The 25,410-nt window shown below is 39.0% G+C and overlaps 1 protein-coding gene across 2 annotated transcripts; it reads right to left on the reverse strand.

Annotated features, from left to right (window-relative positions):
* Positions 1-8,668: 8,668 nt before the first annotated feature.
* On the reverse strand, positions 8,669-24,561 carry smim13 (small integral membrane protein 13). Of its 2 annotated transcripts, XM_039737552.1 has the most exons (3): positions 24,497-24,561; positions 24,120-24,271; positions 8,669-13,994 (listed from the first exon to the last, which is right to left on the reverse strand). In XM_039737552.1, the coding sequence occupies exons 2-3, from the start codon at positions 24,193-24,195 to the stop codon at positions 13,804-13,806; spliced, it is 267 nt and encodes an 88-aa protein (XP_039593486.1). In that variant the 5' UTR covers positions 24,196-24,271; positions 24,497-24,561; the 3' UTR covers positions 8,669-13,803. The 2 variants fall into 2 exon arrangements, with proteins under 2 accessions (XP_039593486.1, XP_039593485.1); XM_039737551.1 differs by lacking the exon at positions 24,497-24,561 and having other exon boundaries at positions 24,120-24,490.
* Between the last annotated feature and the right edge of the window lie 849 nt (positions 24,562-25,410).

Here is a 25,410-nt window from a genome sequence, read left to right on the forward strand (position 1 = left end):
GGGGAGGTGGTCTTGGCATTAAATATAAGAGGCCCTCTAGTGAGTGGGTGGGGGACTCATAAAAGATGGAGCATGAGTAGCTCAACAGCAGATACAAGTAGGGCATGTGGGGTGTTGAGTGGTGCAGAAAGGGGGCCATACACAGCAGACCAGCGGGTCCAGGTAAGTTCTGTGTAGTTTACGTGCATGTAAAGTAAAGAGTCTTTAAAATGCATCTGCCGAGTCAGGCAGCAGAGTGATTTTTAATTCACCGGCAGCATTTCTTCTGCTGTGTGGCTATGATGGAGTGCACTGAACCTGTTTCTATTTATATTTCTTGAAAAATACTCAGGCACAGACTCATTTCCCTAGCTCACCACAGCCATTTCCGGATAGCTAAATCTGGCCTGCACTCTCAGTTCTCCACTTTAAAGAGTGTATGAATAATGAGTAAAAGCTGCTCAGGCCGAAGACAACAAGTGAGCTGAACCGTCACGTTGGACTTTTATTTATTTTCCTGCCTGCAGATCATGCCGGGGCCAACTCTAATGAGTTCTGCAAAATCCCCCGCAAGCCAATATGAGACACATGAGCAAGTGGATAAGGAGCTGGAGTGGAATCCCACCGCTGACTCCAAATGCTGTCTAGCTGCATTATGTGGCTTGTGTAAAGTGAAAATTAGACAAGGCGCTGGTGACAGAGCGGGACACACTGAAGCTGACCCTGTACGCAGAAAGACAGCAAGATTGTTTGGATAAGGATAATTTACTAAACAGCAAGAATACCCAAGGGAGGATAAAGGAAAAAAGTAAACAAATACAAACAGGTTATCCAAAGAATAAACTGCTGTGCATCTCTGGGCCTTCCTTATCAGTCAGACTTCCAATTTATGGAATCAAAGCGCTCCTTTCTATAGCCCCAGACTTCCTTTTGTACAATTCACTGTCCTCCTTTTCTTGTCATCATCAAGCCCTTGCTTTTGCTCACCTCTCAACTACAAGCTCACCTTCTTAGGCTGTTCACAGCTGTACTTCTCAATTGAAGCAGCCCTCCAGTAAAGCAGTTCAGGATCTCCAAAGAAAAACTTGATTTGAGCAAAACTGCCATCCACTACCTGACTGCTCTTTGATAGCACAGGGCAGAGTGGCAGCGCATGGCGGCTGAGCGGGTGCACCGCCCGCCTTTAAATTCGCTAAACAGTGTACAAAAATTCGCAAGTAGAAAATGTAGGCATGATGTAACATTCAGGTGTGTACAGAGACTTGGCTAGCTGGTTTGAAAGTTGGAATGCTTTTATATTTTCTAGTCCAGGGGTCCCCAACTCCAGTCCTGCAGGTTTTCATTCTGACCCTTTTCTTAATTAGTGACCTGTTTTTGCTGCAAATTAACTAATTTTGAATTGATTTTAATCGACTTGTTCTTGAGGACTCAGACCCCTTAATTGTTTCTTTTTCTTTAATTACCACCCAAACAATAATGAGATACAAAATGAACCAATACATGACCACCAAACTGTATTGATCATACGATATCTGAAAATAAAGAAAGATGAAGGTCGCAGGAATGTCGATCTGCTCAGGTCCCCAAAACATTTCACTAGTGCTCTTAGAAAAGAGAAAATCAACAATGTTGGAAATGTGTGCTATTGCACAATGGGAGCAGCAACAAGCCATGGCTGGTTAAAGAGGGGGTTTAATTAACAATAAAAGCAGGGCCCCCTTAGGTGCAGGGCCTGGGGAGGTCGCCCCACTTGCCACCCCCAAACGCCATTCTTGCTGGATGTACACTGAGAAGCCGAAAGACCAGATATGACATTTCATTGCAGAAATAAGGCCACACATCCACTGTCAGGCTGCAAGTTTACTATTGTTGCTGAACTTCTTCTTTTCAAACAGATACCATTTATAGAAAAGTCAATTTCAAAATAACAATGCACCATTAAAATATTCACCTCTTCATTACTCAAGGAGTGTGTTGCATTTTCATTTGTGTAATGAGGCTTTTTATATACTTATGTAGTCTATTTAACCGTATTGTTTCTTGTTTATATCAATCACTGCTTGTTAAAAAGTAAAAAAGAGAAATACTTTCGCCTGATTGTTTTAACTGTTGCCATTACAATGACTGTTCATGATGTTCTACCCCACATTAATTGCTTTATCACTTAAACAAAAGATCTGATTCTATAGTAATCCTGGATTTTCTTCTCTCCAACAATTACTGTTAAATGATATGTTGTGCTATTCGCACATCATTTTAAAAATGTATTGTTAATGGCGGAGCTAATTAGAAAACGTTATTTAAGAGATATTATTTATGGCAAATTGAATATACTGTACGGATATTTTTTTTACTACTTTATTCTTTATCCTGTGCCATGACCAAATAGTTCATTTTTGCTATCCTTTCAAAAATCGTCATATTCACGCAATGCACCGCAAAAACTGGCTTTACAAAAGCTTCATCTAAGCGTTTACAATATAATTCAGGATTTGTTCCGTTTAACTGTTCTATTGATTATACGTTTGCTTTCTACTTTTTTCTTTTAGTAATATTCGTGTGGGAAATATGTTTGAAGGGACACGTTTATTAATTTTTTTTTAAAATTTTATGGCCGTTGTTATTTGTCTATCTATTGCTCTGTCCTCTTATTGGGTCCCAGAATGCTACCGATTTTCCTATTTAGCCTACGTTAACTTCTTCTTTCGGCTGCTCCCGTTAGGGGTTGCCACAGCAGAACATCTTCTTCCATATCTTTCTGTTGTCTGCATTTTTTCTTTTACACCCATCACCTGCACGATCTCTCCATTTAACCGGGCTTGGGACCGTCACGAAGAAACACACTGACATCCCCTGTGGCTGGGATTTTCCTATTTGCGTTACCATCAGATTCAAAAGTTTATGAAACCCCTGGTTTAGGATAATGGAAATACGGAGTACACATTTACTCACCGTGGCATAAAGTGTCAGTTACTCATCATCCGTACATTTTCTACATGGGTTAAGTTGCATTTATTTTTTACCTTTACGGACACGAACGTCATATTACTTACTCGCTTCGACGTCAGATATCTGAAGCAGCGCGAACGTTCAGAGAGAGAAAGCCCCGCCCAAAACGCCGCGCAGCCGCAGAGATGAGCGCGGGAACGGCGCGGAGCGTGAAGGCTGACTGTACGCGTACCCGCCGCTGCATTGTGGTACGGTGAGGGCCGGCGTTTAAAATGTAAAATAATTAAATAAATAAACAATAGCATTACTGTCTAAATTAATAAATAAATAAACACGCTTCATTCGACCAGCCCACACCTGGCCCCTCCCATCCCGTGTCCCGCCCCTGGTGTCTCTGTTTCAGTGCGCTCGACTCCAGGTGTTCCGCTGTGTTTCTATCAGGAGAGTCTGTCTATCCAGTAACAGAACAGAATAAATAAGTTAAACAATAAGCAAGTGGAAGGAACCGCTCCCAAGGTAAAAATTCAAACAGTAAACTAATTTATACTTGAAATTGCATAGACTGTTCTCTGTTTTAAGTTAGGCGGAGTTTACAAATTCTCCAATTCTTTTCAATGGATGGATTTTGAAATTTCAATTATGTGTACAGCGCACTGTGTTGAAGGTATCTCAAGGAAAACTGAACAAACCCTTGAAAAATAATTGCGTAGAATTTCAATAAAATCGGTCCACTATGTGCCAGTTTGTTTCATGCGGACGGGCGGAGAGATAGACAAACGGGCGAATATATTTAAAACTACTCAATGGCAAATGATCTTTTCTGCCTGCAGCACATTTTTGTGTTACAGCAGTCAGTAATGAGGTCATAACATAAATACATTTTATTGTTTGATTATGTTGTGAAAAATATTGAATTTAGGGCATTTTTCTTTTTTGGCAAATTTTCTGTCTTGTCCTTTAGTGGCTCTCTAATGTCCACTTCTACATAAAAAACACCTGAGTTTACATTCTGAAAGAAGCAGGAGACCACGACTTCAGTCAACACGGATTGCTGAAGAAGTTTTAAAAAAGGCTTGTCACGCCTAGTCTACAGTATTGTTCAGTGGTTGTGGGGTTTTCAAGTGGATGTGTGTAAGTGGACAGCGCAATGGCCTAGCACATCATCCAGCACCAGGCTTCACCCAGTGCTGGCTCCTGCTTTGTACCCAGTGCTGCTAGGATAGGCTCCAGCTTGACTAGACATCCTGGTTTAGAGCAGTGTGTGTCATGCTGCGCTTCAGCAAACATGGCAGAATGCTATGGTTTTGAACTCCAGCATCCCTGAAACCTCCTTAAAAAATCCTTGAAACGTTTTTTCTTTTAAAATCTGTGGACATAACAAGATTTGATTGTCATTTAAATAGTATCTTAAAAATTAAGTGATTTAATTGGAAAAAGAATACAAAATTGACTTTGTAATAATTTATTCATCATAAAATTAACAGGTATACAATTTCCATCTGTGGAACAAGTAAGTTCACCCATGGCTCTAACAGCTGGTATTGCCCCCCTCAAGTAGGAGTTTCCTGTGACTCTCTACCAACATCTGACACTGACTGGGAAAAAGCTTTTCCTACTCTTCCACACAGACATCTCTCAGCAATGCAATGTTTGCTGGGTGTCTTGTGTGCACAGCCTGTTTCAACCCCCAACACCTTAGTGGGATTCACATCCAGTCTTTGACTTGGCCATTTTCAGGACTCTCCATTTATTTCTTTTCAGCCATTTCTTGGTGGATTTACTGGTACATTTAGGGTCATTGTTATGTTTTAAGGTCTAGCTTCTATCATCTGACAGATGGTCTCACATAGTGGATTCAATGATGATAAGCTGCCTGGGCCCATATGTAGCAAACCAGACCTGAACCAGATGCTTACACCACTATGCTTTAAAGTTTCTATCAGGTTTTTCTGGTTAAATGCTGTCTTTAGTTTTTTACCAAACATGTCTTCTGCTAATATGGCCAAATAACTCTATCTTTGCCTTGCATGCCCAAAGCATATTGTTCCAGAGGTCCAAGTCTTTGCCTATGTGTTCATGGGCAATCTTTAGTCTTCCCCTGATGTTCTTTCTGGATAGCAAAGGTTTCTTCCTAATTTGTACAACCTCTTTCTAATGGTAGACTCGTGTACTTTGACATCAACAATGGCAAGAGCTACCTGGAGGTCACATGATGACATTCTGGGGTTCTTAATGACTTCTTTCAGTATCTTGTGCTAAACATCTTAGGCTGAACTTGCTGGGCCTGGGCGTGTTGGCAGATGTTTGAAATCATCTCAACTTCCAGATCTTCCAGACAGTGGAATACCGTATATACTCACGTACAAGTTGGGTCTTAAAACCCGAAAAATCGATCATAAAATCAGACCCGACTTATACGCCCGTTCAAAAATGCAACACTTAATTTTTTTTTTTCAATCTTCTTGCTTCCTCCAATCTCGCACCAATTTCTCAGATGCATCGGATTTTGTGTCAGCAGCCCAGTTACCAATTTCTTTCTCCACTTCAACAATGTTTAATTTAAAATCAGCTTCATATTTTCTTTTGATTGAACGCTCCATCGTAGATAAGAGATGCTCTTACGATAAAGGTGTATTAGGGTGTGAGATACAAAAAACAAAAATCACTGTGAACATCACTTCAGAATAGTTTGGGTATTACCGTGTGGTCACGTAGGCACAATGGAGACAGCGAGAGAGAGGTTAGAAGCACACGCTGATACAGCACATTGCTGCACCCACATAGATAAAAAAGGCAGTGTGCTCCATGGTTACTCTCTCAGGTGGGCGTTAGCATATCATAATCTCTTGGAGTTTTCCACATTCGACAACCAGCATTATAAAATTCCAGAAATTACACAGTAAAATCAAGTCCTGACTTATCCACAGGAGAATTTATCCACGAGTATATACAGTAGTGTTTTCCAGTTGTTTGGAGATCTTATTAAATCCCTTCCCAGACTCACAGGCCTCTATAACCTTCTTTCTGAAAACCTCAGAGAGCTCTTTCAGTCTTGGCATGAAGCAAACACACATTTCAACAACAAAGAGCAAACCAAACTAAATGTCTGAGGTTTAAATAAGGCTGGTCAGAAAAGGTCCTCTCTCATCACTTGCACCCGATTATAATTTGAGGTAGTGACATGCTGGTGGACTTAACTTTTTCAGTATGTGAAATTTGTTATTTATGTTTATTTTAATTATACAATGGACTGCAAAATGTAAATGCAGTATAACGTTTTGTTACACCACCTTTATCTATAGACATTGTTTAAGTGAAGATCAAATCTTGGTATGCTCACATATGTTAAAAAAGAAAAAAACATTTCATGGGGTGTGCTTACTTTTTCACATGACTGTATAAAGTCACTCAAATGTCTCACCAGATTTTCAAATGAAAACACTGACCTAACCGTCAACAGGCAAGTAAAAGTCCCTCTAAATGTAATATTGCCATCTTTTTACAAACTGTACAGTACCACGGTCTAGCTTCTGAAAAATTGGGCTACCCTAATTAAGCTGCAATGCAGTCTGCACTCCGGAGAAAACATGCCATTCCAGTGTATCCCAATAAACCCACAAAAACCAATTCACACTGCCATCTAGTGGCCGGCGCTGTGGCTGCCCGAGTTCCCATTCCCATTGAATGATCCTCCAGCGGTGAGAACTCCCACACCATGCTGACTTACAAGTTAAACTTGCGTTTGCATTTAATTTTAGTAACATAATGATATAGGCAGAGATCTGTCTAGTGATTAGTGGCCGTGGACGCTCTCAGCTCTCCGTGGGAATTTAACCCAGCCCAATATTCCAGCTCTTTTGGACACGTTTACGGTAAACAATTGTACTTGTTTGTCACCCGGCACCCCAACTCAGGAATGGCCGATTCAATCCTGTCTACAGTCAGCCAGTTGGCACTCAAAGACGTATGAATACATCCATCCATTTTATAAATCTCATTTCTTCCAGTATACAGGGACCTGAATCCAGGTAGCATTGAGCATCTAAGGAAGGAAGCAACCTGGGACGGAGTGCCAGTACTTCAGAGACACTTGCAAGGCTCTTTAATGGCACAATTCAATTGGGTCACATTGTGTGTGTAACTTTGGTACAAAGCAAGCACACCCAACCAGGCATTGCTATGGCAAGGTGGCTTAGTGGCTAAAGTGTTCAAGGCACACAAATTCAATCTCACCGCTGACTTACTGTGCAAAAATGCAAAAACACTGAGCTCACTATGAGTGAAAACATCAGCTAAACAAATAAAAGGAACATGACACAGTCTAATGGAGAACATCAGACACTCCTCCATCTTGAGAGATTGGCCACAGATCAGCCCTGTGGGACACTCACATACATACACTTTAATCATATGGTTAGACAAATATTTTGTGTCTAAATTATGCTGTCAGTATTCTTCACACCACTTCCCCATCCAGAGCATTTTGTTCCTTTGCATTAAGGGAAACCGTTTGCAATGTGCTGCAGATTACAGAACAGCTCAATAACCCTCTGAAATAAAGAAACCAAATGTTAAAATAACATACAGTAACATTCTGAAACCCGCTTACTCAATAGACAGACTACTTGTGTTTACACAGTGATTGCAAAAGCTGATTTCTGTATTTAATCAGTCGCCTCTCCTGACTGGAGCCAATGTGCTTACTGTCCCTCCTCAGTCTCCACAGGCACTCTGGCTCTCAAGGACCAAACACACTTCAGGAACTCTGTGCATGCTTCACATCATTTTTATTATTTTTGTTACTTTCAGCATATTTACAGATCATGTTTTTCTTAGAAGACTGTGTTCCTTTAATGTGGATGAATGGATGGATGGATAGACAGTTAGGTAGGTAGGTAGGTAGTAACATCCTTCACATCTTCTACCAGTGCAATTGTATACATGGTGGTGTGCTGTGCTGGCAGCATCACTTCAAAAAAGGCCCACGTAATGCACAAGCTAATTATATAGGGCCGGCTCAGTTATGAGATACACTCTGGACCTCCGGAGGTTGCCACAAAGGAGAGGATGAAAACAAAACTGTGTGCCATTATGAACAATGCTGCACATCCTCTCTCTGACACACTAACACAGACAGGACTTTCAGCCGACAAATTTTTCAGCAGACGTGTCAAGAAACGAGACGTGGGCTCCTTTATATCAACAGCAATACATCTGCACAATGCCTTACTGGGACTGGGAAAGCCAAGCCAGAAGTTTTCTTTCTTTTTAATTTTCTTCCTTTTTAGTCATTATGATGTATGTTCAGAGTAAAGTGTTTGTGTTTATCTCTCAATCCATCAAGCTTCTGTAAAAAGTGAAATTTCCTCCTTGGGACAAATAATGTTCTCTTTAAAACAGAATTCATTATGAACCCTAAATAAAACTAGTTTTTCAAAACACAATGTTTATCAAAGATCAACCCAGAAATAGTTAATTCAGTGCCTGTTAAAGGTATTCACCCCGTGACGTCTTCACATTTTATTGTTATATAACATTGAATCACATGGATTTGTTTATTTTCTTTTCTGTGACCCAAATCTAAAATCAGTTATTTATTACTGCACCTTAATAAAAGTGTCTCTGTTTGTCCGTCTTTGTGTGTCCGTTCAGTTCCTAAGGTTAGGAAGAAAAATTTTAAATTAGCTAAAGCAGATAGAAGGGTAAAGAATAAAAAATGATAATAAAAATACCCAAAAAAGGGTCTAGAAACAAGAAAACTGGACTTATTGGCCTATTCTGTTGTCCGATGTTATACGCTGGCAACACTAACGTGGTAACAACAGTCTTGCACCCACGTGAATGAGGTTTATAGCTCTACTGCTAATGACTGTTAACTGCACATGGTGAGTCATAGAGCAGTGAAATGAATGATAAATCAGCGCCCATATCAGAAAACCAGAGCCCCAACACAATTAGGCTACAGTCTGTAAACTGGGCAAATGCTGTAGCGACCATCACTACATTTTGAAAAAACACTACAACTATAAGAGTGGAGGAAGCAGCCAAAACAGGTAGCTCTGTCCAAAGAGGAAAGGACCACTGCAAGAAAGGGATTGGGCATGTAAAACACTAATTCAAGTGGACAACCCGTGTATCAAATAAAAAATCATGAGGTCTATGCCGATTGCTAAGATTTCAACCCGTCTTAGACAAACAGCACAGCCAATCTACACATTGTGATCACCCCTCTGTCTCTCTGTCCATAAACTTGCAATAACCAATTGTCATAATGTGGTATGTACACTTTGGATTTTTTTCTGTACATGTGCTTTACACATTTTCTTAACTTTGCTTTCTAAATGTTGTGTTTTGACCCATGAGTAATCTATTTAGAAAGATTTAAAACCAACAATAATGTTCCCAACATTATTTATGTTGTCTTGTCACATTACCATCTTGCTTTTTTGTGTCACTATTTTGGTCAGTATTATTCTGTGTTTACTTGTTATCAGGCAGACAAGAAATCCAATTTTGCCAGTGACAAATGTCCAATGAACTACTTTAAAGTCAGAGGTCAGAGTCGGCTAACTGGGAGAAAACGGTGCTACCCAAATTCTCCACCTGTCACCTCAGTCAGTAAATTACAACAAAAAAAAAATGAACTGCTCAGTGGAAAACATTTTTGAGGTTGAATTATATTTGGAGCAACATAATACACTTTTCATTTGGTACAGAAACGTTCTAGCTGATCGGAGCAGAGGTTAACATATGGACTAATTTGTGGTTGTTTAATCATTTAGTCAAGGTTGGCTCTCTGTAAACTAATGGACTTTATCACACTTGAGACCCTCATATAAAAAAAAACCTGCATAGATTCCAGAATAAAATTTTGTTTACACTTGAATGGCAAACATAGCATAAAAAAATTAGATTTATAAAACTGATTGCATGCCACATTAAGCTCCTTTACAAATCTCAAATCAAATTTAAACTATGCACGTGTGATCAAATTGTTAGCCACTCCCTTTCACTGTCTGTTAGTAGTATATACAGTATGATGTAAAAATGTCTATTTTGAATATCTATGATCTAATCAACATCTAAATTTGCCCATACTGCTGAGCAACTTCTTTCCTACAAACTGTGGAAAAAGCCATACAATGAAACTTATGTGAATGTGAATTTGAAGTATTACTAACTGGAGTGGAGAAACATTCTTTTTGCTGGTCTCTCTGCGAGAGTCACAAATAAAGAAAAACAAAAGAATGGCAGCAGCTAAGTGGGGAGAGCAACAGCAATGTGCTATCATGCAGGGCCCAGACCACCACCAGTACAAGGTTGGCCAAGTAGGATTTTACAAGCCCTTTCCTCTGTATATTCCAGCCTTCTTGTTCACATTGCACATCAATTCCACATTTGTTCACGTATACAGTATATGACACATATCCGATCTGGTTAGAAAATTGGACCACTTTTGTATGCGACACTACACCCAATACAGACATGTGACACTTAAAGATGATCTGCCTCTGAATACTTCTATCAGATTTGTCTAGAAATGTACACTACTTTCATTCCTTGTTTATATTACCTTCGTCATACCTATGCATTGAAAATTAGGGCTGCAATGTAGTGTGCCAATAGAAAGAATGCAAGGTGGTGGACTTAAAAAGTATTTGGGGTGACTGTCACTAGCCAATACAGTTTAACTGCTATGCAACAGAAACAGAGCTCTTCAACTATTGTTCTCCTGAGAGTTTTGCAGAGATCCATTGACAGAAGTGTCTGAATGTCTCCGATGCCATTCTGAAATTGTCGAACCACTAGTTTGCATCAAAACCCTCCACAACTCATTCACACCAGTGCTGACTTCTGTCTTGTGTCTCCAGATCTCTATGGCAGTGGTAACTTCACTCAAAGCAGCAGCTACAAATTTTACAGTTCTATTTCTTTTCATGGGCTGCCATTTGGCCAAAATCTCCAGAACTGTGGTTACATCTGACTTTGTAACTGACCACGGACCCCCAGAAGTTTAATTTCTTCTCTGACATCTACTGGCCACAGTTCAACAACTGATAAACTGATATTGCTGGGTCCCATTTATGTTAATCAGTTTCAAACCACTTCATTTACTGTCTGTTTTAACAAACGTGTCTTTATGTGCACTCAATGTGCAATTAGCTATTTGTAAAGTTTATAATTGCATTTACCTGTGAGCTTATTACAGTGCTCAGTGAATAATGCTGTAGAAACATTTAACGTATTCAGTCTACCTGGACAGTATCACTGTGCACTGGACAGACCAGTAACTCATGACAGTGCTCCAGTGATGTTCTTCATGCAGTTTTAAGTGTTGTTGTTTGCCCACCTTTCCCAGGATCATCAAACATGACTTCAACATTTTGGGAATCTGGTACAACAGACAGGGTGCAAACCTGAAGTCCTGGGATGAAAAGCTAGACACAATTTGTTAGAAGATCACCCCATGGAGCCTCAAAGACCTTTCCATCAAAGACAAAGCACTGGTACTACACAAGAAGATTCTCTGTTCTTTAGTACATAGTTCAGGTGTGCCCACTAATTCCCCCAGACAGTAAAGCCACCACATGGCAAGTGTTTTACTTCAATTAGTGTGCCAAGATGGACGTAGTAATGTGGCCAGTCCTGTACAAAACACCCTGCGATAGCTGGAAGGACATGCCAACACCCTTAACATGTTGATGGCTTTCTTTGCCTGTACAGGAACATCTATGTGTGAAACTCCATATCCTATTTTTTTCCAACTACAGCTAAAAGGTTCAGCTGGAACAACTGGGCTACACCATGTTTGTACCTAGATACTGCTAAGTCACAACAATATAGGCTCCTCAGATCCAAAGACTATAGGAAAAAACTGTTGGAGCTTTCTCTCTTACTACAGTGGGTGGAACAAGTCTTCCAGCAAACACTCTCCACTGTGCATCTAACACATTCTGTCCTGTCTGATAGGCTCTGATGAATGTCCTGGAACAAAAACTAAAAGACTGTGTGCCCAGAAACCAGACAGCTTAGCGCCTTACAAGCTGTATGAGTGATGCTGCTCAGTTTGCCTTGAACAACCTTGTGGTGAAAAGGGAGAGGATGTCAGCCCAGGACAGATTATCAACCCAATAACAGCCTACTCCATATTGTACAATCTGGAGGTCTGATTCGCCTTCCTTCCCAATAAAGCTCAGCCACCCTCTTCTTTCCCTTATAACACACCCTCCTTTTGGTTTACTGGATGTATGTGGATATCCTAGACAGTGAAACAGTGTAAATTCATACCTGGTGTCACACAGCATGGTGTATGCTGGGTACTTTGATGTAGCAGAAGCATGTTATAGAGATCAGAGTGCACCATGCTGTGTGTTTCACTACAATGTACAACATGAGGTTAGACTGTCTAGTGAGTCTTTATCAACACATTAAAATATCAGGTATGCATTAAGTATTTTTTTCAAGACAGCTAAACTAATATAGTCTTCCAGTTTTATTTTTTCTTAGTAGTTGTGCCTCATGGTTACACATACTGTACTGTATATTACGTGCTTCTGTAGCTGAGTGTTGCCTATTTAATTTGCCATACCAGGCTTTGCTTCAAAAATGGCATCTCAAGATGCTTGATGGAGTCCTTTCTACGACTATTTATTTTGAATGGGTGGTGACAACAACTTTCATATTTTTCATTTCACCTCTTTAAATTCTGTGGTGCACAAAATTCCCAATTTCACACCTGAGAGATCTTAAAAAGCAAATGTAAATTATTAATTAAACCCTCACAACAATTAATATAATGGAAGACAATGTTTTTAAGCAAAATGGTTGTTGATGTAACAAAGTCCATAGATCACATGTGCTGGCCGAGTTTACATCATCTTGGTAATAAGAAAACTGAATTCTGATGAAAAAGCCTCCTTTACCCATATTTCACATCTTTCAATGAGGCAAACTGACAAGCTGTCTAACTAAATAGAGAAAAGCTATATTAGTTTAAAATTAAGTGGGGGGAAAAAAAAGACATATTAATTATGTACCAGACAACACAGTATATGGTACACTGCTTTAAAATATATTTATTATCAAGGACAACAGCTATGGTAAAAATTGTGAAATACATATATAAACTAAACAGTGTATGGTGTTCCTGACGACTGTGTTATAAGATTGCATTAAAACCAAATTCACAATAAAATCAACTATACATAGAGTTCCACACAAAAAAGGGGAATAAAACTATTGATGTGCAACATGACATGTATTTCACAATCCTGCTTAACCATAAAGTCCAGTAGTTATGTTACTTTTCTTTAAATATATTTATGAGTATATAAACAGCAGCGCTCCTCAAGCCATGCAGTAAGGGTGTAATGGCCAAAAAGTCAACCACCTGGTTGGTTTCTCACTGTACTCACTGGCGAAACATCAGGAGTTGTTGCCTCTAAGAACACATCCATTTGGCTGAAAATGCCTCCATTTACAAGACAAAAACATAACCGATTCTAGTAAGCAAGAGCATGACCTTCTGGGTGTCCATCTCAAAATGAATCACAATATGTCAGATGAACCAAGATGGCTCTGGTTGCCGAGTGTCATTCTACACCTAAAAGACTGCAATTTCAGTTTTGGCAAGCACAATATGAATCTGTATTTGGGACAAACCCAAATAAAAACATTTTATGATATCCATGTGCAAGTAGCAGCATGTGATGTTACCGAAAGACATAGGTGGTACCTGGATACAGTATTTTACAGTAAAGCAGCTTCATAACATTGTGAATACAAAGTCAGCTATCTCAAATACCATCGTAAATGTAAGATGAGCTCCGAGAGTTCCGTCAACTCAAAATGCAACACCAGGCTGCCTGGGACCTTTTAAGTCGTCTCCTCAGTTAGTAGTTTGCGCTGCCGTGCACTCTTCGGCCGGTGACGGGGTGTGGATGGCATCCCTCTTTCAGTATCTTTTTCTGACTCTTCAATATCACCATGCTGGGACCCCGTATCCCCCAATAGCTCCCGCAGAAATTTGAATTTTGACAGGAACAACTGCCACACAACGTACCATCCTAGGGGCACACAAAAAAAAAAAAAAAATAAAGACAAAAAGTTGTCAACTTAACAGATGAACCCAAGGACTGGCAGAATTTAATTTCAGTAAAATACATTTGGAGAAAATACCTATTATTACGCAGGCATAATATTTCTAAATGCATAATCTATATTTGACAGAGCCTTGAGACAAAATATTATGAATGATAATCACAACTCTACAGCAAGTATGAGGTGTAGTTTTGATTAAAAGATAAACTGTTACAGTGCTGAGTCTCCCAGGCATATCATATATACATCTGCACACAACCATGAATGAATTTTCCTTAAAACTTGGTGGGTACAATTTGACTGCTCACTGACTGTCGCATTTCTAAACCAATCCAATGCATCATGAAGGCAGAGCTCAAAGTAAGGGTGGTGATTTTGAAATGCAAAAAGTTGTGGTGTTCTTACTAACCTGGTCCAACAGACAGAAAGCTTCTGATTACAATGAACTGTCTACAATCGAAAAATCTACTAAAAAAAACCCTATGTATGAATGTGTGTTGCACGTGCACAGAGCATACTGCACGTTTTAAAAATAAATATAACCTGTTGAAAGAGAAAAACTTTTCTGTAAACATCTGATTATATATTGGCATTTGAAGACATCTTCTTCTTTCAGCTGCTCCCGTTAGGGGTCGCCACACCGGATCATCTTCTTCCATATCTTTCTATCCTCGTCATCTTATTCTGTCACACCCATTACCTGCATGTCCCCTCTCACCACATCCATAAACCTTTGCTTAGGCCTTCCTCTTTTTCTCTTCCCTGGCAGCTCTATCCTTAGCATCCTTCTTCCAATATACTCAGCATCTCTCCTCTGCACATGTCCAAATCAACACAATCTCGCCTCTCTGACTTTGTCTCCAAACCGTCCAACTTGAGCTTACCCCCTAATGTCCTCAGTTCTAATCCTGTCCATCCTTGTCACACTCAATGGAAATCTTAACATCTTTAACTCTGCTACCTCCAATTCTCTCTCCTGTACTTTGGTCAGTGCCACCGTCTGCGGCCCATATAATATAGCTGGTCAGGAACATAAACAGGAAATGCATTCCCATAATACTGAGCTCCTTAACTGAAGACAGGACTCTACCAATGAATGAGAGGGAGAGGCGGATCTTCAATTCAAAAGGTGCCACTTTACGGGAACGTGTTTTGTTGTTTACATTGTAACTTTTCAGAAAGTATGTCTTTAACAATATTTCTGCAGAAATACCATGAGCTTTCCATGTTTTGAGCATTCAACTTGATAACTGACATGTGCATTATTATTACATGAGTAACATTAGATTTTTTTTTTTCTTTTCTCCATGGATGTTTTTAAGATCATTTACTGTTGTACAGCCCTGGTCGTCTCAGGGTTCTGTTATACCATAAACTTATTACTCTCTGTTCTGCATGAAAACATGACATTAGAAATGTCTCAGCCATTTTCATAAACTATTGTACATAGTATAAGTTACATCCCTCCATTATCCAACCTGCTATATCCTAACTACAGGGTCATGGGGTCTGCTGGAGCCAATCCCAGCCAACACAGGGCGCACACACACACACACTAGGGACAATTTAGAATCGCCAATGCACCTAACCTGCATGTCTTTGGACTGTGGGAGGAAAACCACACAGACACAGGGAGAACATGCAAACTCCACGCAGGGAGGACCCGGGAAGCGAACCCAGGTCTCCTTACTGTGAGGCAATAAGTAACAAATATAGTTAAAAAAAAATTAGGTGGAGTATTCCTTTAGGAATGGATAATAGTCAGTAAGCATTCCACAGAATTAAAAAAAATATATAATATTACAGTGAGCCAAGTCAATGGTCGTTTGACAAAGAAGAATTAGACCTGTCAATGGTCTACAAAAATAAGTACTTACTGCACCTTGTAAATAGCAAACCATACAGAAGTTAAAAAAAATGAAAAACAATGCAAACACAAAATAAGCACATTTCTTCACTATTGAGTCAGTAGGTGAAGACCAAAATTACAGAGTAATTAAGGCTCTTGCACAGAGCACAGTGTGCCATGGGTAGGATAGACACTGAATGGACATGAACAGGTGAGCAGGGTGCTAAGCTCCCTTGATTATCATCTTGTACGGTTTTGTAGCCCACAGACAAAAACATCAAAAAAAGAACAAACATTACTTACATATTTGCATATAACCTCATCTACTTAGACAATTCACACAGGATTTAATGTCCACTGGTGTACCAAACTTATCATTTTAGTACAATTTAGTCATTTTAAATGAGTGTTTACTAAAAAGCTACCTGAAAATTTTAAAACTTGCAATTCAAATTAAATTAACTGTAATTTACCACTTACTAATCACAATTGACTGTGCACTCATTTAAAGAACCCGCATTAATCAATTAAAACAAATGTCTACAGATGCATATGTACAATATGAAGACATTGTGCAGAGGTTAGTGCCGCTGTCTCATAGTTCTAGAATACTGGGTTCCAGTTCCATCACACATTTTCCCTGTGTATGCATGTGTGTTTCTTCAGATATCCCGGTTTTCCTCACACATCCCTAAAATATACAGATCAGGTTAACTGGCACTTCCAAGAGGACTGAGCATGCGAGTGTATTTTACCTTTCACCAGTGCTACAGTGCTGCTAGCGTATCTGAAGCTGAATTTCCCAATTTTCACAAGAAGTGTGCAAACTGACGACATGAAGAATCATCTTCACGCCGAACTGGAATCGTCCAATCAGAAATCAAAGTCATTCAGACAATCTGGATCTGCATAATTAGATCTGGACCACCCAGTATAGTAGTCTCGATATCATCGTATCAACCGCTGTGTTACAAATGTATTAATATTTTAGGAAGTGAGACACTTAACTTAGTTCATAAACGGTTATTCATACTGCCATTTTATTACAGTGTTCTATTTTAGCTACTGTTTATCAAACAGGGTTTGGCAGAGAACATTCAAGTGTTAAAAATATTCTTGTGCACATTTAGAAATTAAATTCTACAAAAAAAAATTACTTTTTTCTTACAAACAACAACTACATAACAGAATTTTGTTTGATGATTTTTAAATGAACAATTTACCAATTAAATGAGAACTAGAAGTCATACTGAATAGAAAGAGATGAATCAAAAGTAATTACTTGTAGGCTATTTTTACAATGTGCTTTCTGGGTATGAAAACTGTGACTAGGTAAACATTACAGTATATGCCTTGACTGAAAACACAAAGTGTGTTTTTCAGTGAAATAAAAAAAAAAAAGTCTATGACCGAACTTCTCACTATGCCACAAGGAGTTACCGTACTAAAGTAAACTTAACGCTTTGAGGCAAAATTACTTCTTAATCTATAAATTGTTATGAAATTATATTTTATGCTCCTTTTTTTTTTTTTATCTACAGGCAAACAAAAATTCAAATACGTCGATGGTTCTGCAGCATACTTGGTAGAAAACAAAATCCTTAAGTTGTTTTACACACATTCAGATGACACTGTTGGCAAGTCTCAGTCATTCTCGATACACAGGTGGGTTTGATGAAGAGATTCTGATATGTATCTAAATAAAAGTGACATTTATATGAATGGTACTTACAAAAAAGTACTCCTGTGGATAGGTTAATGATCCTCTTATGCATCATAAAAGAAATCTATGGGAATTGAGCATCAGGAATTAGACTATCTGGCCATGAAAACGTCACCTTGACTAGCTCTAAAATACCTGGGTGAACCAAAAATAACTGAAAGGCTAAAAGAGAGATTTGCATTTATGTAAAGAACTTTATCAACTATATTTTTGATTAAATTAAAAGAAAAAGGAACATTCATTTGATCTTTCAGTGAGGTTCTGCATCATACTAGCCACATTATTTTCCATCTGCTTGCACACAATAGCCAAAAGTCATGAAAACTAAAATCACTTACAGGAAATGTATTAAACAAATAAATACAATTCCTCAGGGATAACTGAAAAATGAACTTCAAGTTCAATAACTTTATGAGTCAGAGTTTCTTCAAACATTAGGTAAAGTGAAGATTAACAAAGTCCCTAGGCTTGATGGAATTTTGCTAGTAGCATCAATGAAATAAAAGACACTTTCTAAACCACATTTCAGGAATCATTCAAGATGTGGGAAAGAATAAACATCATACACCAAAAGTCAATCAACAATACAAAAATTGATAGCCAAATTGAATATTTCTGATGAATAGACAAGCAATCTGACTGAAATGAGAAAGAAAAAAAATATCTCTAATAAAAGTGTAAAATTACATGTTTTCTTGCAGGGTATTCCTGCTGATATTATTTAACATTTTCAGAATACTCTAGTACTCACTAATTCTGTTCCAACCTCCATTTAAGATAAACTGAGCAAAATACTGCCAAGTGTTTCTTTAAAATGAGGAGTGGGAGTATGTGACTATGCCTTGAGGTGAACAAGCACCCCTTTCAAAGTTGGCTCCCCTATTATGACCTGTGCTGCCCAATAGGCACTGATTTCCCACAACCATGGAAGGGTTGCAAAATGGATGGATGAAATGACTGCAGTCAAATAAAAAAGCTCAGAAAGTGTAGTTTTGGATAGAGGCTTTCCACATTCCTTAAAAATCTTCCTCTGGAGTCCAAAGGCCCAAACAAAATAAAACTCAGGAAAGAAAGCTCATCTATTTAACAAAAAAACAATGATCTTGTCCTTATATAGGAAAACAAAGGTATTAGAGCTGTGAAGAAAAACTGTAAAACATCCATCATGGAAATCACAAACAAGCTGCATTGTATACGTGTGGAACTTACAAAACTTTCAATAGCAGAATTTGACAGGTTACACATTAGGCATCGAAAACATAAACTCTTCAAAGTGATGGCACAATCATAATGTGGAAAAACAAACAATTTGTGATAATGATGCTCTGTGGTCACTCTTTAGAAATGTATGCCCTCTTCTGGAACTGATCGACTCAGTCTTTCATTGATGATGCAATTAATTGCTGAGGAAGCACAATTCCTACAGAATCAATCCACTTCATCAAGAAGCACAACTATGCCTCCAAATATACTACCGACATACAAAGATGATGGATTGGCCAAAATTCTGTATCAGCAGGACCAAAGTTTGATGCTTTTATTTAGTACAAACGTTTTACTACCAAATTTTAATCTAACATGCTGGGTATCTCTGGCACTGCCCTCCAATGGTTCAAGTCCGATCTGACTGATAGGCAAAAGTTTGTTACTCTTGGCAACAGCAGATCCAGCTCAGTGCCAGTCACACAAGGAGTTCCTCAGGGTTCTGTCCTCAGCCCTCTTCTCTTCTGTATTTATATGCTTCCCCTTGGCCATATTATTCGTAATTTTGGAATGGGTTATCATTTTTATGCAGACGATACTCAACTCTACTTCAATGTTAAAAGTGGAACTTCATCAGAGCTCTCTCAGCTCACAACCTGTCTCAGGGAAATTAACACCTGGATGGAACAGAAGTCTTTAAAATTCAATTGCAACAAAACTGAACTCCTGCAAATTGGGACTAAAGTGCAACTTAATAAAATGAGCTCCTTCCAAGTCAATCTTGTTGGTAATGTCATCAGACCTGCCTCTACTGCAAAGAATCTTGGTGTCATTTTCTATTCCTCCCTTTCTTATTCTGCCCACATAAACCACATTAAGAAACTTTCTTACTTTCACCTCCGTAACATATCCCATGTTCGCTCCTTGCTCTCCTTTTCTAATGCTGAGAAACTTGTCCATGCTTTTATCACATCCCACATCGATTATTGTAATTCTCTACTGACTGGTGCCCCTTCTAATCTTATATCACAGCTCCAGCTTATTCAAAACTTGGCTGCAAGAGTCCTTACTCGAACCAGCAGCAGCGAGCACATAACACCCATCCTGCTTCACCTTCACTGGCTCCTCGTGTCTTACAGAATCGAATATAAAATCCTAATAATAACCTACAAAGCCTTAAATGACCTTGTACCAAACTACATCAGTGACCTGCTCCATCACTATGTGCCTGCCCGCCCACTAAGGTCCTCTGATTCTGGAAATCTTGTTGTGCCCCACACTAATCTACACTCCGTTTCTGAATGCAGAATAAAAGAAAGACAAATCAGCTAATTAAATGAGATCAATTAGTGATAAAATGACACACTGATTGGAACAAAAACCTGCAGCCACATGGGCAAGACTAGAGTCACTGCTGTTAATCATTAAATAATCACCAGCTTCACATAATGTTGTTGAGGCACATAATCAGTCATTTAGTGTGCATTGTGCATGCAGTTTCAGCCAGCAGAAAGAGAGAAGAATGCACAGACGCGTAGCTGAAAGCAGAAACAGTGTAATCAAAGTAACTCCTACTTTGTCTTTTGTTGTCACTGCAGCATTAGCAGTACAACCAGAATTGCTGGATTTGTACACTGTACTTCTGAAATTAATACCCTGAAGATGTTAAAAAAACATGTAGGTGTTCTAATTTCTAACATTTACTTCATGTGATAAATAAAAATGCTGTAGGTAAAGCAGTACTGTTTACAGTGCTAAGATTGGAAATAATCGGTCACCAGTGCAGAGTAAGCATGCACAGCTTTATATGAAACGTGAGCATGTTGCACTCATACTGCCTTAAAAATATAAAAAAAGGATGTACACCTTTATGGAAGAACTCATTTTCCATGTTCCCATCCACCTATTTTCCTAAACCCACTTTATCTTAAGCAGAGTAGCAGGGAAACAGGAGTCTATCTGAGCATACATAGCAATGCAAATTAACATTCCCATTCACTCTTAGCATTACAGTTCAGACAAAACATAATAAAAACTCAAATACTATTAAAAAAAAAAAAAAGCACAGGATATAATTAATCATATTCAATGATTAAATCGTACCTGACATATGTATAAAAAAAATAAAAATATATAACAATATTTTATTCCAAATAATTATTTCAGCATCTTGCATCTATTTAAATCACAAGTCAAGTAACTCCTAGCAACGCAGGTCTTCTACTGGTAATAATAATAATTTCCTACAGAGTGACATCTCACAAAAATGTCCTTCTTATAATTCCTCAATACTTTAAACACACTTATCTAAGACAAATGCCAAGATTTTTTAAATAAGTTCCTGTTGAACCATGGTTTGACTACTGTACAGTACATTTTTTATATTCTCCTCATGGGTTCCAGGGTTCTCCTTCCAAAATACATAAAGATATGGTACTAGATGGACAGAAACTCCATATTGGCCTAAATGAATGAGTGTAAGGTAAGGTAGTATAGTATAACCCACTAGTCTACCACTCAGTGTGGGTCCTGGCACGTGAACATTGCCATAAACAGCAGAATAAGCAATTGTATCCTGCATCATTTCATTTGCCTAAGCTTGCTAATCACACTTTGTTCATGGCATTTCCATTTTGGCTAGAGGGCAATAGAGCTCTGTTTTGACAGAATAAGAAAAACGAAAATGAGCAACAATAATACATTTGACAGAATAAGAAAACGATAATGAGCAACAATAATACATTTTCAGTTTGCTTCCTTTGCTCTGACTGCCTTGCACACCTACACTTTGCTGTAATCAGCAGAGTACAGGAAGAGCAAATGACTTGGCTCAAGGTCATGCAAGTTAAGAGATGAAGCGGAGTTGACAACCTTGTGGTTTAAAATCAGATACTCTAGTCACACCGCTGCACAACACCAGACTAGCTCAAAAGGTGAGAAACCTTCAGAATCTGACATAAGGCAAAGATAAGTTTCCAAATGGCACAACTTCAAGGCATCATGTTTTTGTCTTTTACATTTACAGTTGTGCTTGAAAGTTTGTGAACCCCTTAGAATTTTCTATAGTTCTACATAAACATAACATCATCAGATTTTCACTCAATGTCCTAAAAGTAGATAAAGAGAAACCAGTTAAACAAATGAGACAGAAATATACTTGGTCATTTATTTATTGAGGAAAATGATCGAAAATTACATATTTGTGAGTGGCAAAGTATGTGAACCTCTAGGACTAGCAGTTAGTTTGAAGGTGAAATTCGAGTCAGGTGTTTCAATCAATGGGATGACAATCAGGTGTGAGTGGGCACCCTGTGTTATTTAAAGAACAGGATCTATCAAAGTCTGCTCTTCACAACACGTTTGTGCAAGTGTATCATGGCACGAACAAAGGAGATTTCTGAGGACCTCAGAAAAAGAGTTGTTGATGCTTATCAGGCTGGAAAAGGTTACAAAACCATCTCTAAAGAGTTTGGACTCCACCAATCCACAATCAGACAGACTGTGTACAAATGGAGGGAATTCAAGACCATTCCTCCCCAGGGGTGGTCGACCAACAAAGATCACTCCAAGAGCAAGGCGTGTAATAGTCAGCGAGGTCACAGAGGACACCAGGGTAACTTCTAAGCAACTGAAGGCCTCTCTCACATTGGCTAATGTTCAGGTTCATGAGTCCACCATCAGGAGAACACTGAACAACAATGGTATGCATGGCAGGGTTGCAAGGAGAAAGCCACTGCTCTCCAAAAAAAAACATTGCTGCTCGTCTGCAGTTTGCTAAAGATCACGTGGGCAAACCAGAAGGCCATTGGAAGAATGTTTTGTGGATGGATGAGACCAAAATAGAACTTTTGGTTTAAATAAAAAGTGTTATGTCTGGAGAAAGGAAAACACTGCATTCCAGCATAAGAACCTTATCCCATCTGTGAAACATGGTGGTGGTAGTATCATGGTTTGGGCCTGTTTTGCTGCATCTGGGCCAGGACGGCTTGCCATCATTGATGGAACAATGAATTATATCAGAGAATTCTAAAGGAAAATATCAGGACATCTGTCCATGAACTGACTCTCAAGAGAAGGTGGATCATGCAGCAAGACAACGACCTACTAAACACACAAGTCGTTCTACCAAAGAATGGGTAAAGAAGAATAAAATTAATGTTTTGGAATGGCCAAGTCCTGACCTTAATCCAATTAAAATGTTGTGGAAGGACCTGAAGCGAGCAGTTCATGTGAGGAAACCCATCAACATCCCAGAGCCGAAGCTGTTCTGTACGGAGGAATGGGCTAAAATTCCTCCAAAATGGTGTGCAGGAATGATCAAAAGTTACTGGAAACGTTTGGTTGCAGTTATTGGGGGGTCACACCAGATACTGAAAGCAAAGGTTCACATACTTTTGCCACTCACAAATATGTAATATTAGATCATTTTCATCAATAAATAAATGACCAAGTATAATATTTTTGTCTCATTTGTTTAACTAGCTTCTCTTTATCTACTTTTAGGACTTGAGTGAAAATCTGATGATGTTTTAGGTCATATTTATGCAGAAATATAGAAAATTCTAAAGGGTTCACAAACTTTCAAGCACAACTGTAAGTTGTCAATTTGGAACATGTAACAAACAGTGAAGGATGACATACCAACTTTCCTGTGAGACACATAACCATGTGTTTATCCATGTTTACTTTTTCTTTTGATTTCTGTCTTCTAGGATGCACATTTCTTTGAGGATTTCACCCTTCTATACAAACTACTGCCTCTGCTTTAAATACTACTTCACATTAAAATTTAATTTAACATATTGTGTTGCACCTTCAAAAGGATGTTGGTGCAAATGATGGCTGGACTGATTTCAGTGCACTTGTACGTTTGTGGAGCGGACATGTTTTGCCTGTGCTGCTATGAAAATTTAACTTTGGTGAAGGATGATAGGCGATAAAATTGCAAAAGCGTCACTGTGCCTGCCAAAGCCCGGCGTCCAGTCAAGGCCTAGTCCTTGCCATACACCATCTGCTCACGTGTACTTGATACAGGAACTTCAGGAAATGTTTGACAGTGCTGTAGGTATGACATTCGAAAACCTGTTTTTCTTATGCACATGACAGTATGTTCATCGTTTCCGAAAAAAAGCCCCCACACTTTAAACTTCCGCTCTGATGCCTACCCACCCTTCCAAGTTACAGGAAAAAACTGCCTTAACTTGCACAGTCCGTTCTCGTCGAGTTGACAGGTGCCCTCTTTAGACTCCGCCTAACCTCACGAGCCAGACGGTCGCCGCATTCTCGCCACCGGTCCGGTGAACAAAACTGACTTACCAAACAACATAAAGAGCAGGACACACGCGAGGGTGGCGACGATAACCAGCAGGGTGAGCCCAACGCTCTGCCACATTCTTTGCCGTCCGCTTGCTGTCTTCACTGAAGTTTAAAGTGCAGGCCCATTGGGGACGCTGGTCCAAAACGGACGTCTATTGAAGGTGGCGACAGTCAGTATACATAATTTAGGAGGCGTCAAGACCTGTAAACCATACATACAGCAGTACCAACTATTACTGCAACTGTAGACAGTAAACGCCTACGTACGACGTTAAAGATGAAACTAATGCTACTTACTTCAAGACTAAATAAAAAATGTACACTACATCTACAGACCATAAACACACACACACTCCAACGTATACAATAAGACAAACCGTAACAGAAGAAACGAGGTGGGCACTCAACTTGGGCGCATGCGTCGTTCTTCGGCGAAGTGAATTTTGGGTATAGTAGTTCAAATCATCAATCACGCCGCATCAATACTGAAGCTCAAAACTACGTTTCCCTGGAGCATGCGTGCGTGTAAAAACTACTAGAGTTGTAATGTACCATTTTTTTAATTGTAATAATATTTTCCATCTTATTAAATACGCTTTGTTTAACGTTTCTTGATTTTTTTGTTTCACTGTTTAACTGGTTTTAATTCCTGAGAAAAGAAAAATGATTTGTAGAGGATGGCTTATTTTGGTTTTAGATAGTGTTTGGAGCTGTTGAAAAAATACATAAATAATGCAGACTTTCAATTTTACGAGTAGTTTGTCGGTCAAAATTGTGCATTTTACTTAGGTAACATCATTATCAAGAGCAACACCCAAGAGTTCTTCATCTTGTAGCCATATTACCTGCGCTTCAAGAAAGGTAAGCTGCCAAAAGCTAAGCATGTTTGGGCTTGGCCAGTACTTGGATGGGAAACCGTCTAGGGCAGTGCTTCTCCATCTCTGTGTCACTGGACACCCTAGCTGGGTCATCAGCTTAAGTTTAAAAAAAATAAATAAATCATTCATCAACTTAATGTTTTACGGTGCTGCTGATTGCAGATTTTAGTTTTTCCGAATGTAAACTGGTTAGATTTCTTTATTGAAGGTGATAAATAAATGTCGATCTGGCCATGTATTGAACTTGCTTAATTCAGTTTACGGGTCACAGGCACCAGGTCTTGCCCTGTCATCATCAAGCAGTAACTGTGAAAAGGGCAAAAGTCCACTGTGCCACTTTAGTATTGACAATATAAGCTACTTGTCTTTGAATTACTCGGAGAAAAACTGTTGCAGAGAGAACATGCAACACA

The sequence above is a fragment of the Polypterus senegalus genome, chromosome 15, assembly GCF_016835505.1.
Source record: "Polypterus senegalus isolate Bchr_013 chromosome 15, ASM1683550v1, whole genome shotgun sequence".
Lineage (NCBI taxonomy): Eukaryota > Metazoa > Chordata > Cladistia > Polypteriformes > Polypteridae > Polypterus > Polypterus senegalus.

What these genes read in the sequence shown, in the direction of transcription:
- smim13 (XM_039737552.1), bottom strand. Translation starts at nt 24,195, where the DNA reads ATGTGGCAGAGCGTTGGGCTCACCCTGCTGGTTATCGTCGCCACCCTC. An exon ending in CCTGCTCTTTATGTTGTTTG is followed by an intron (nt 13,995 to 24,119) that starts GTAAGTCAGTTT and finishes GTGTGCCCCTAG; the next exon opens with GATGGTACGTTGTGTGGCAG.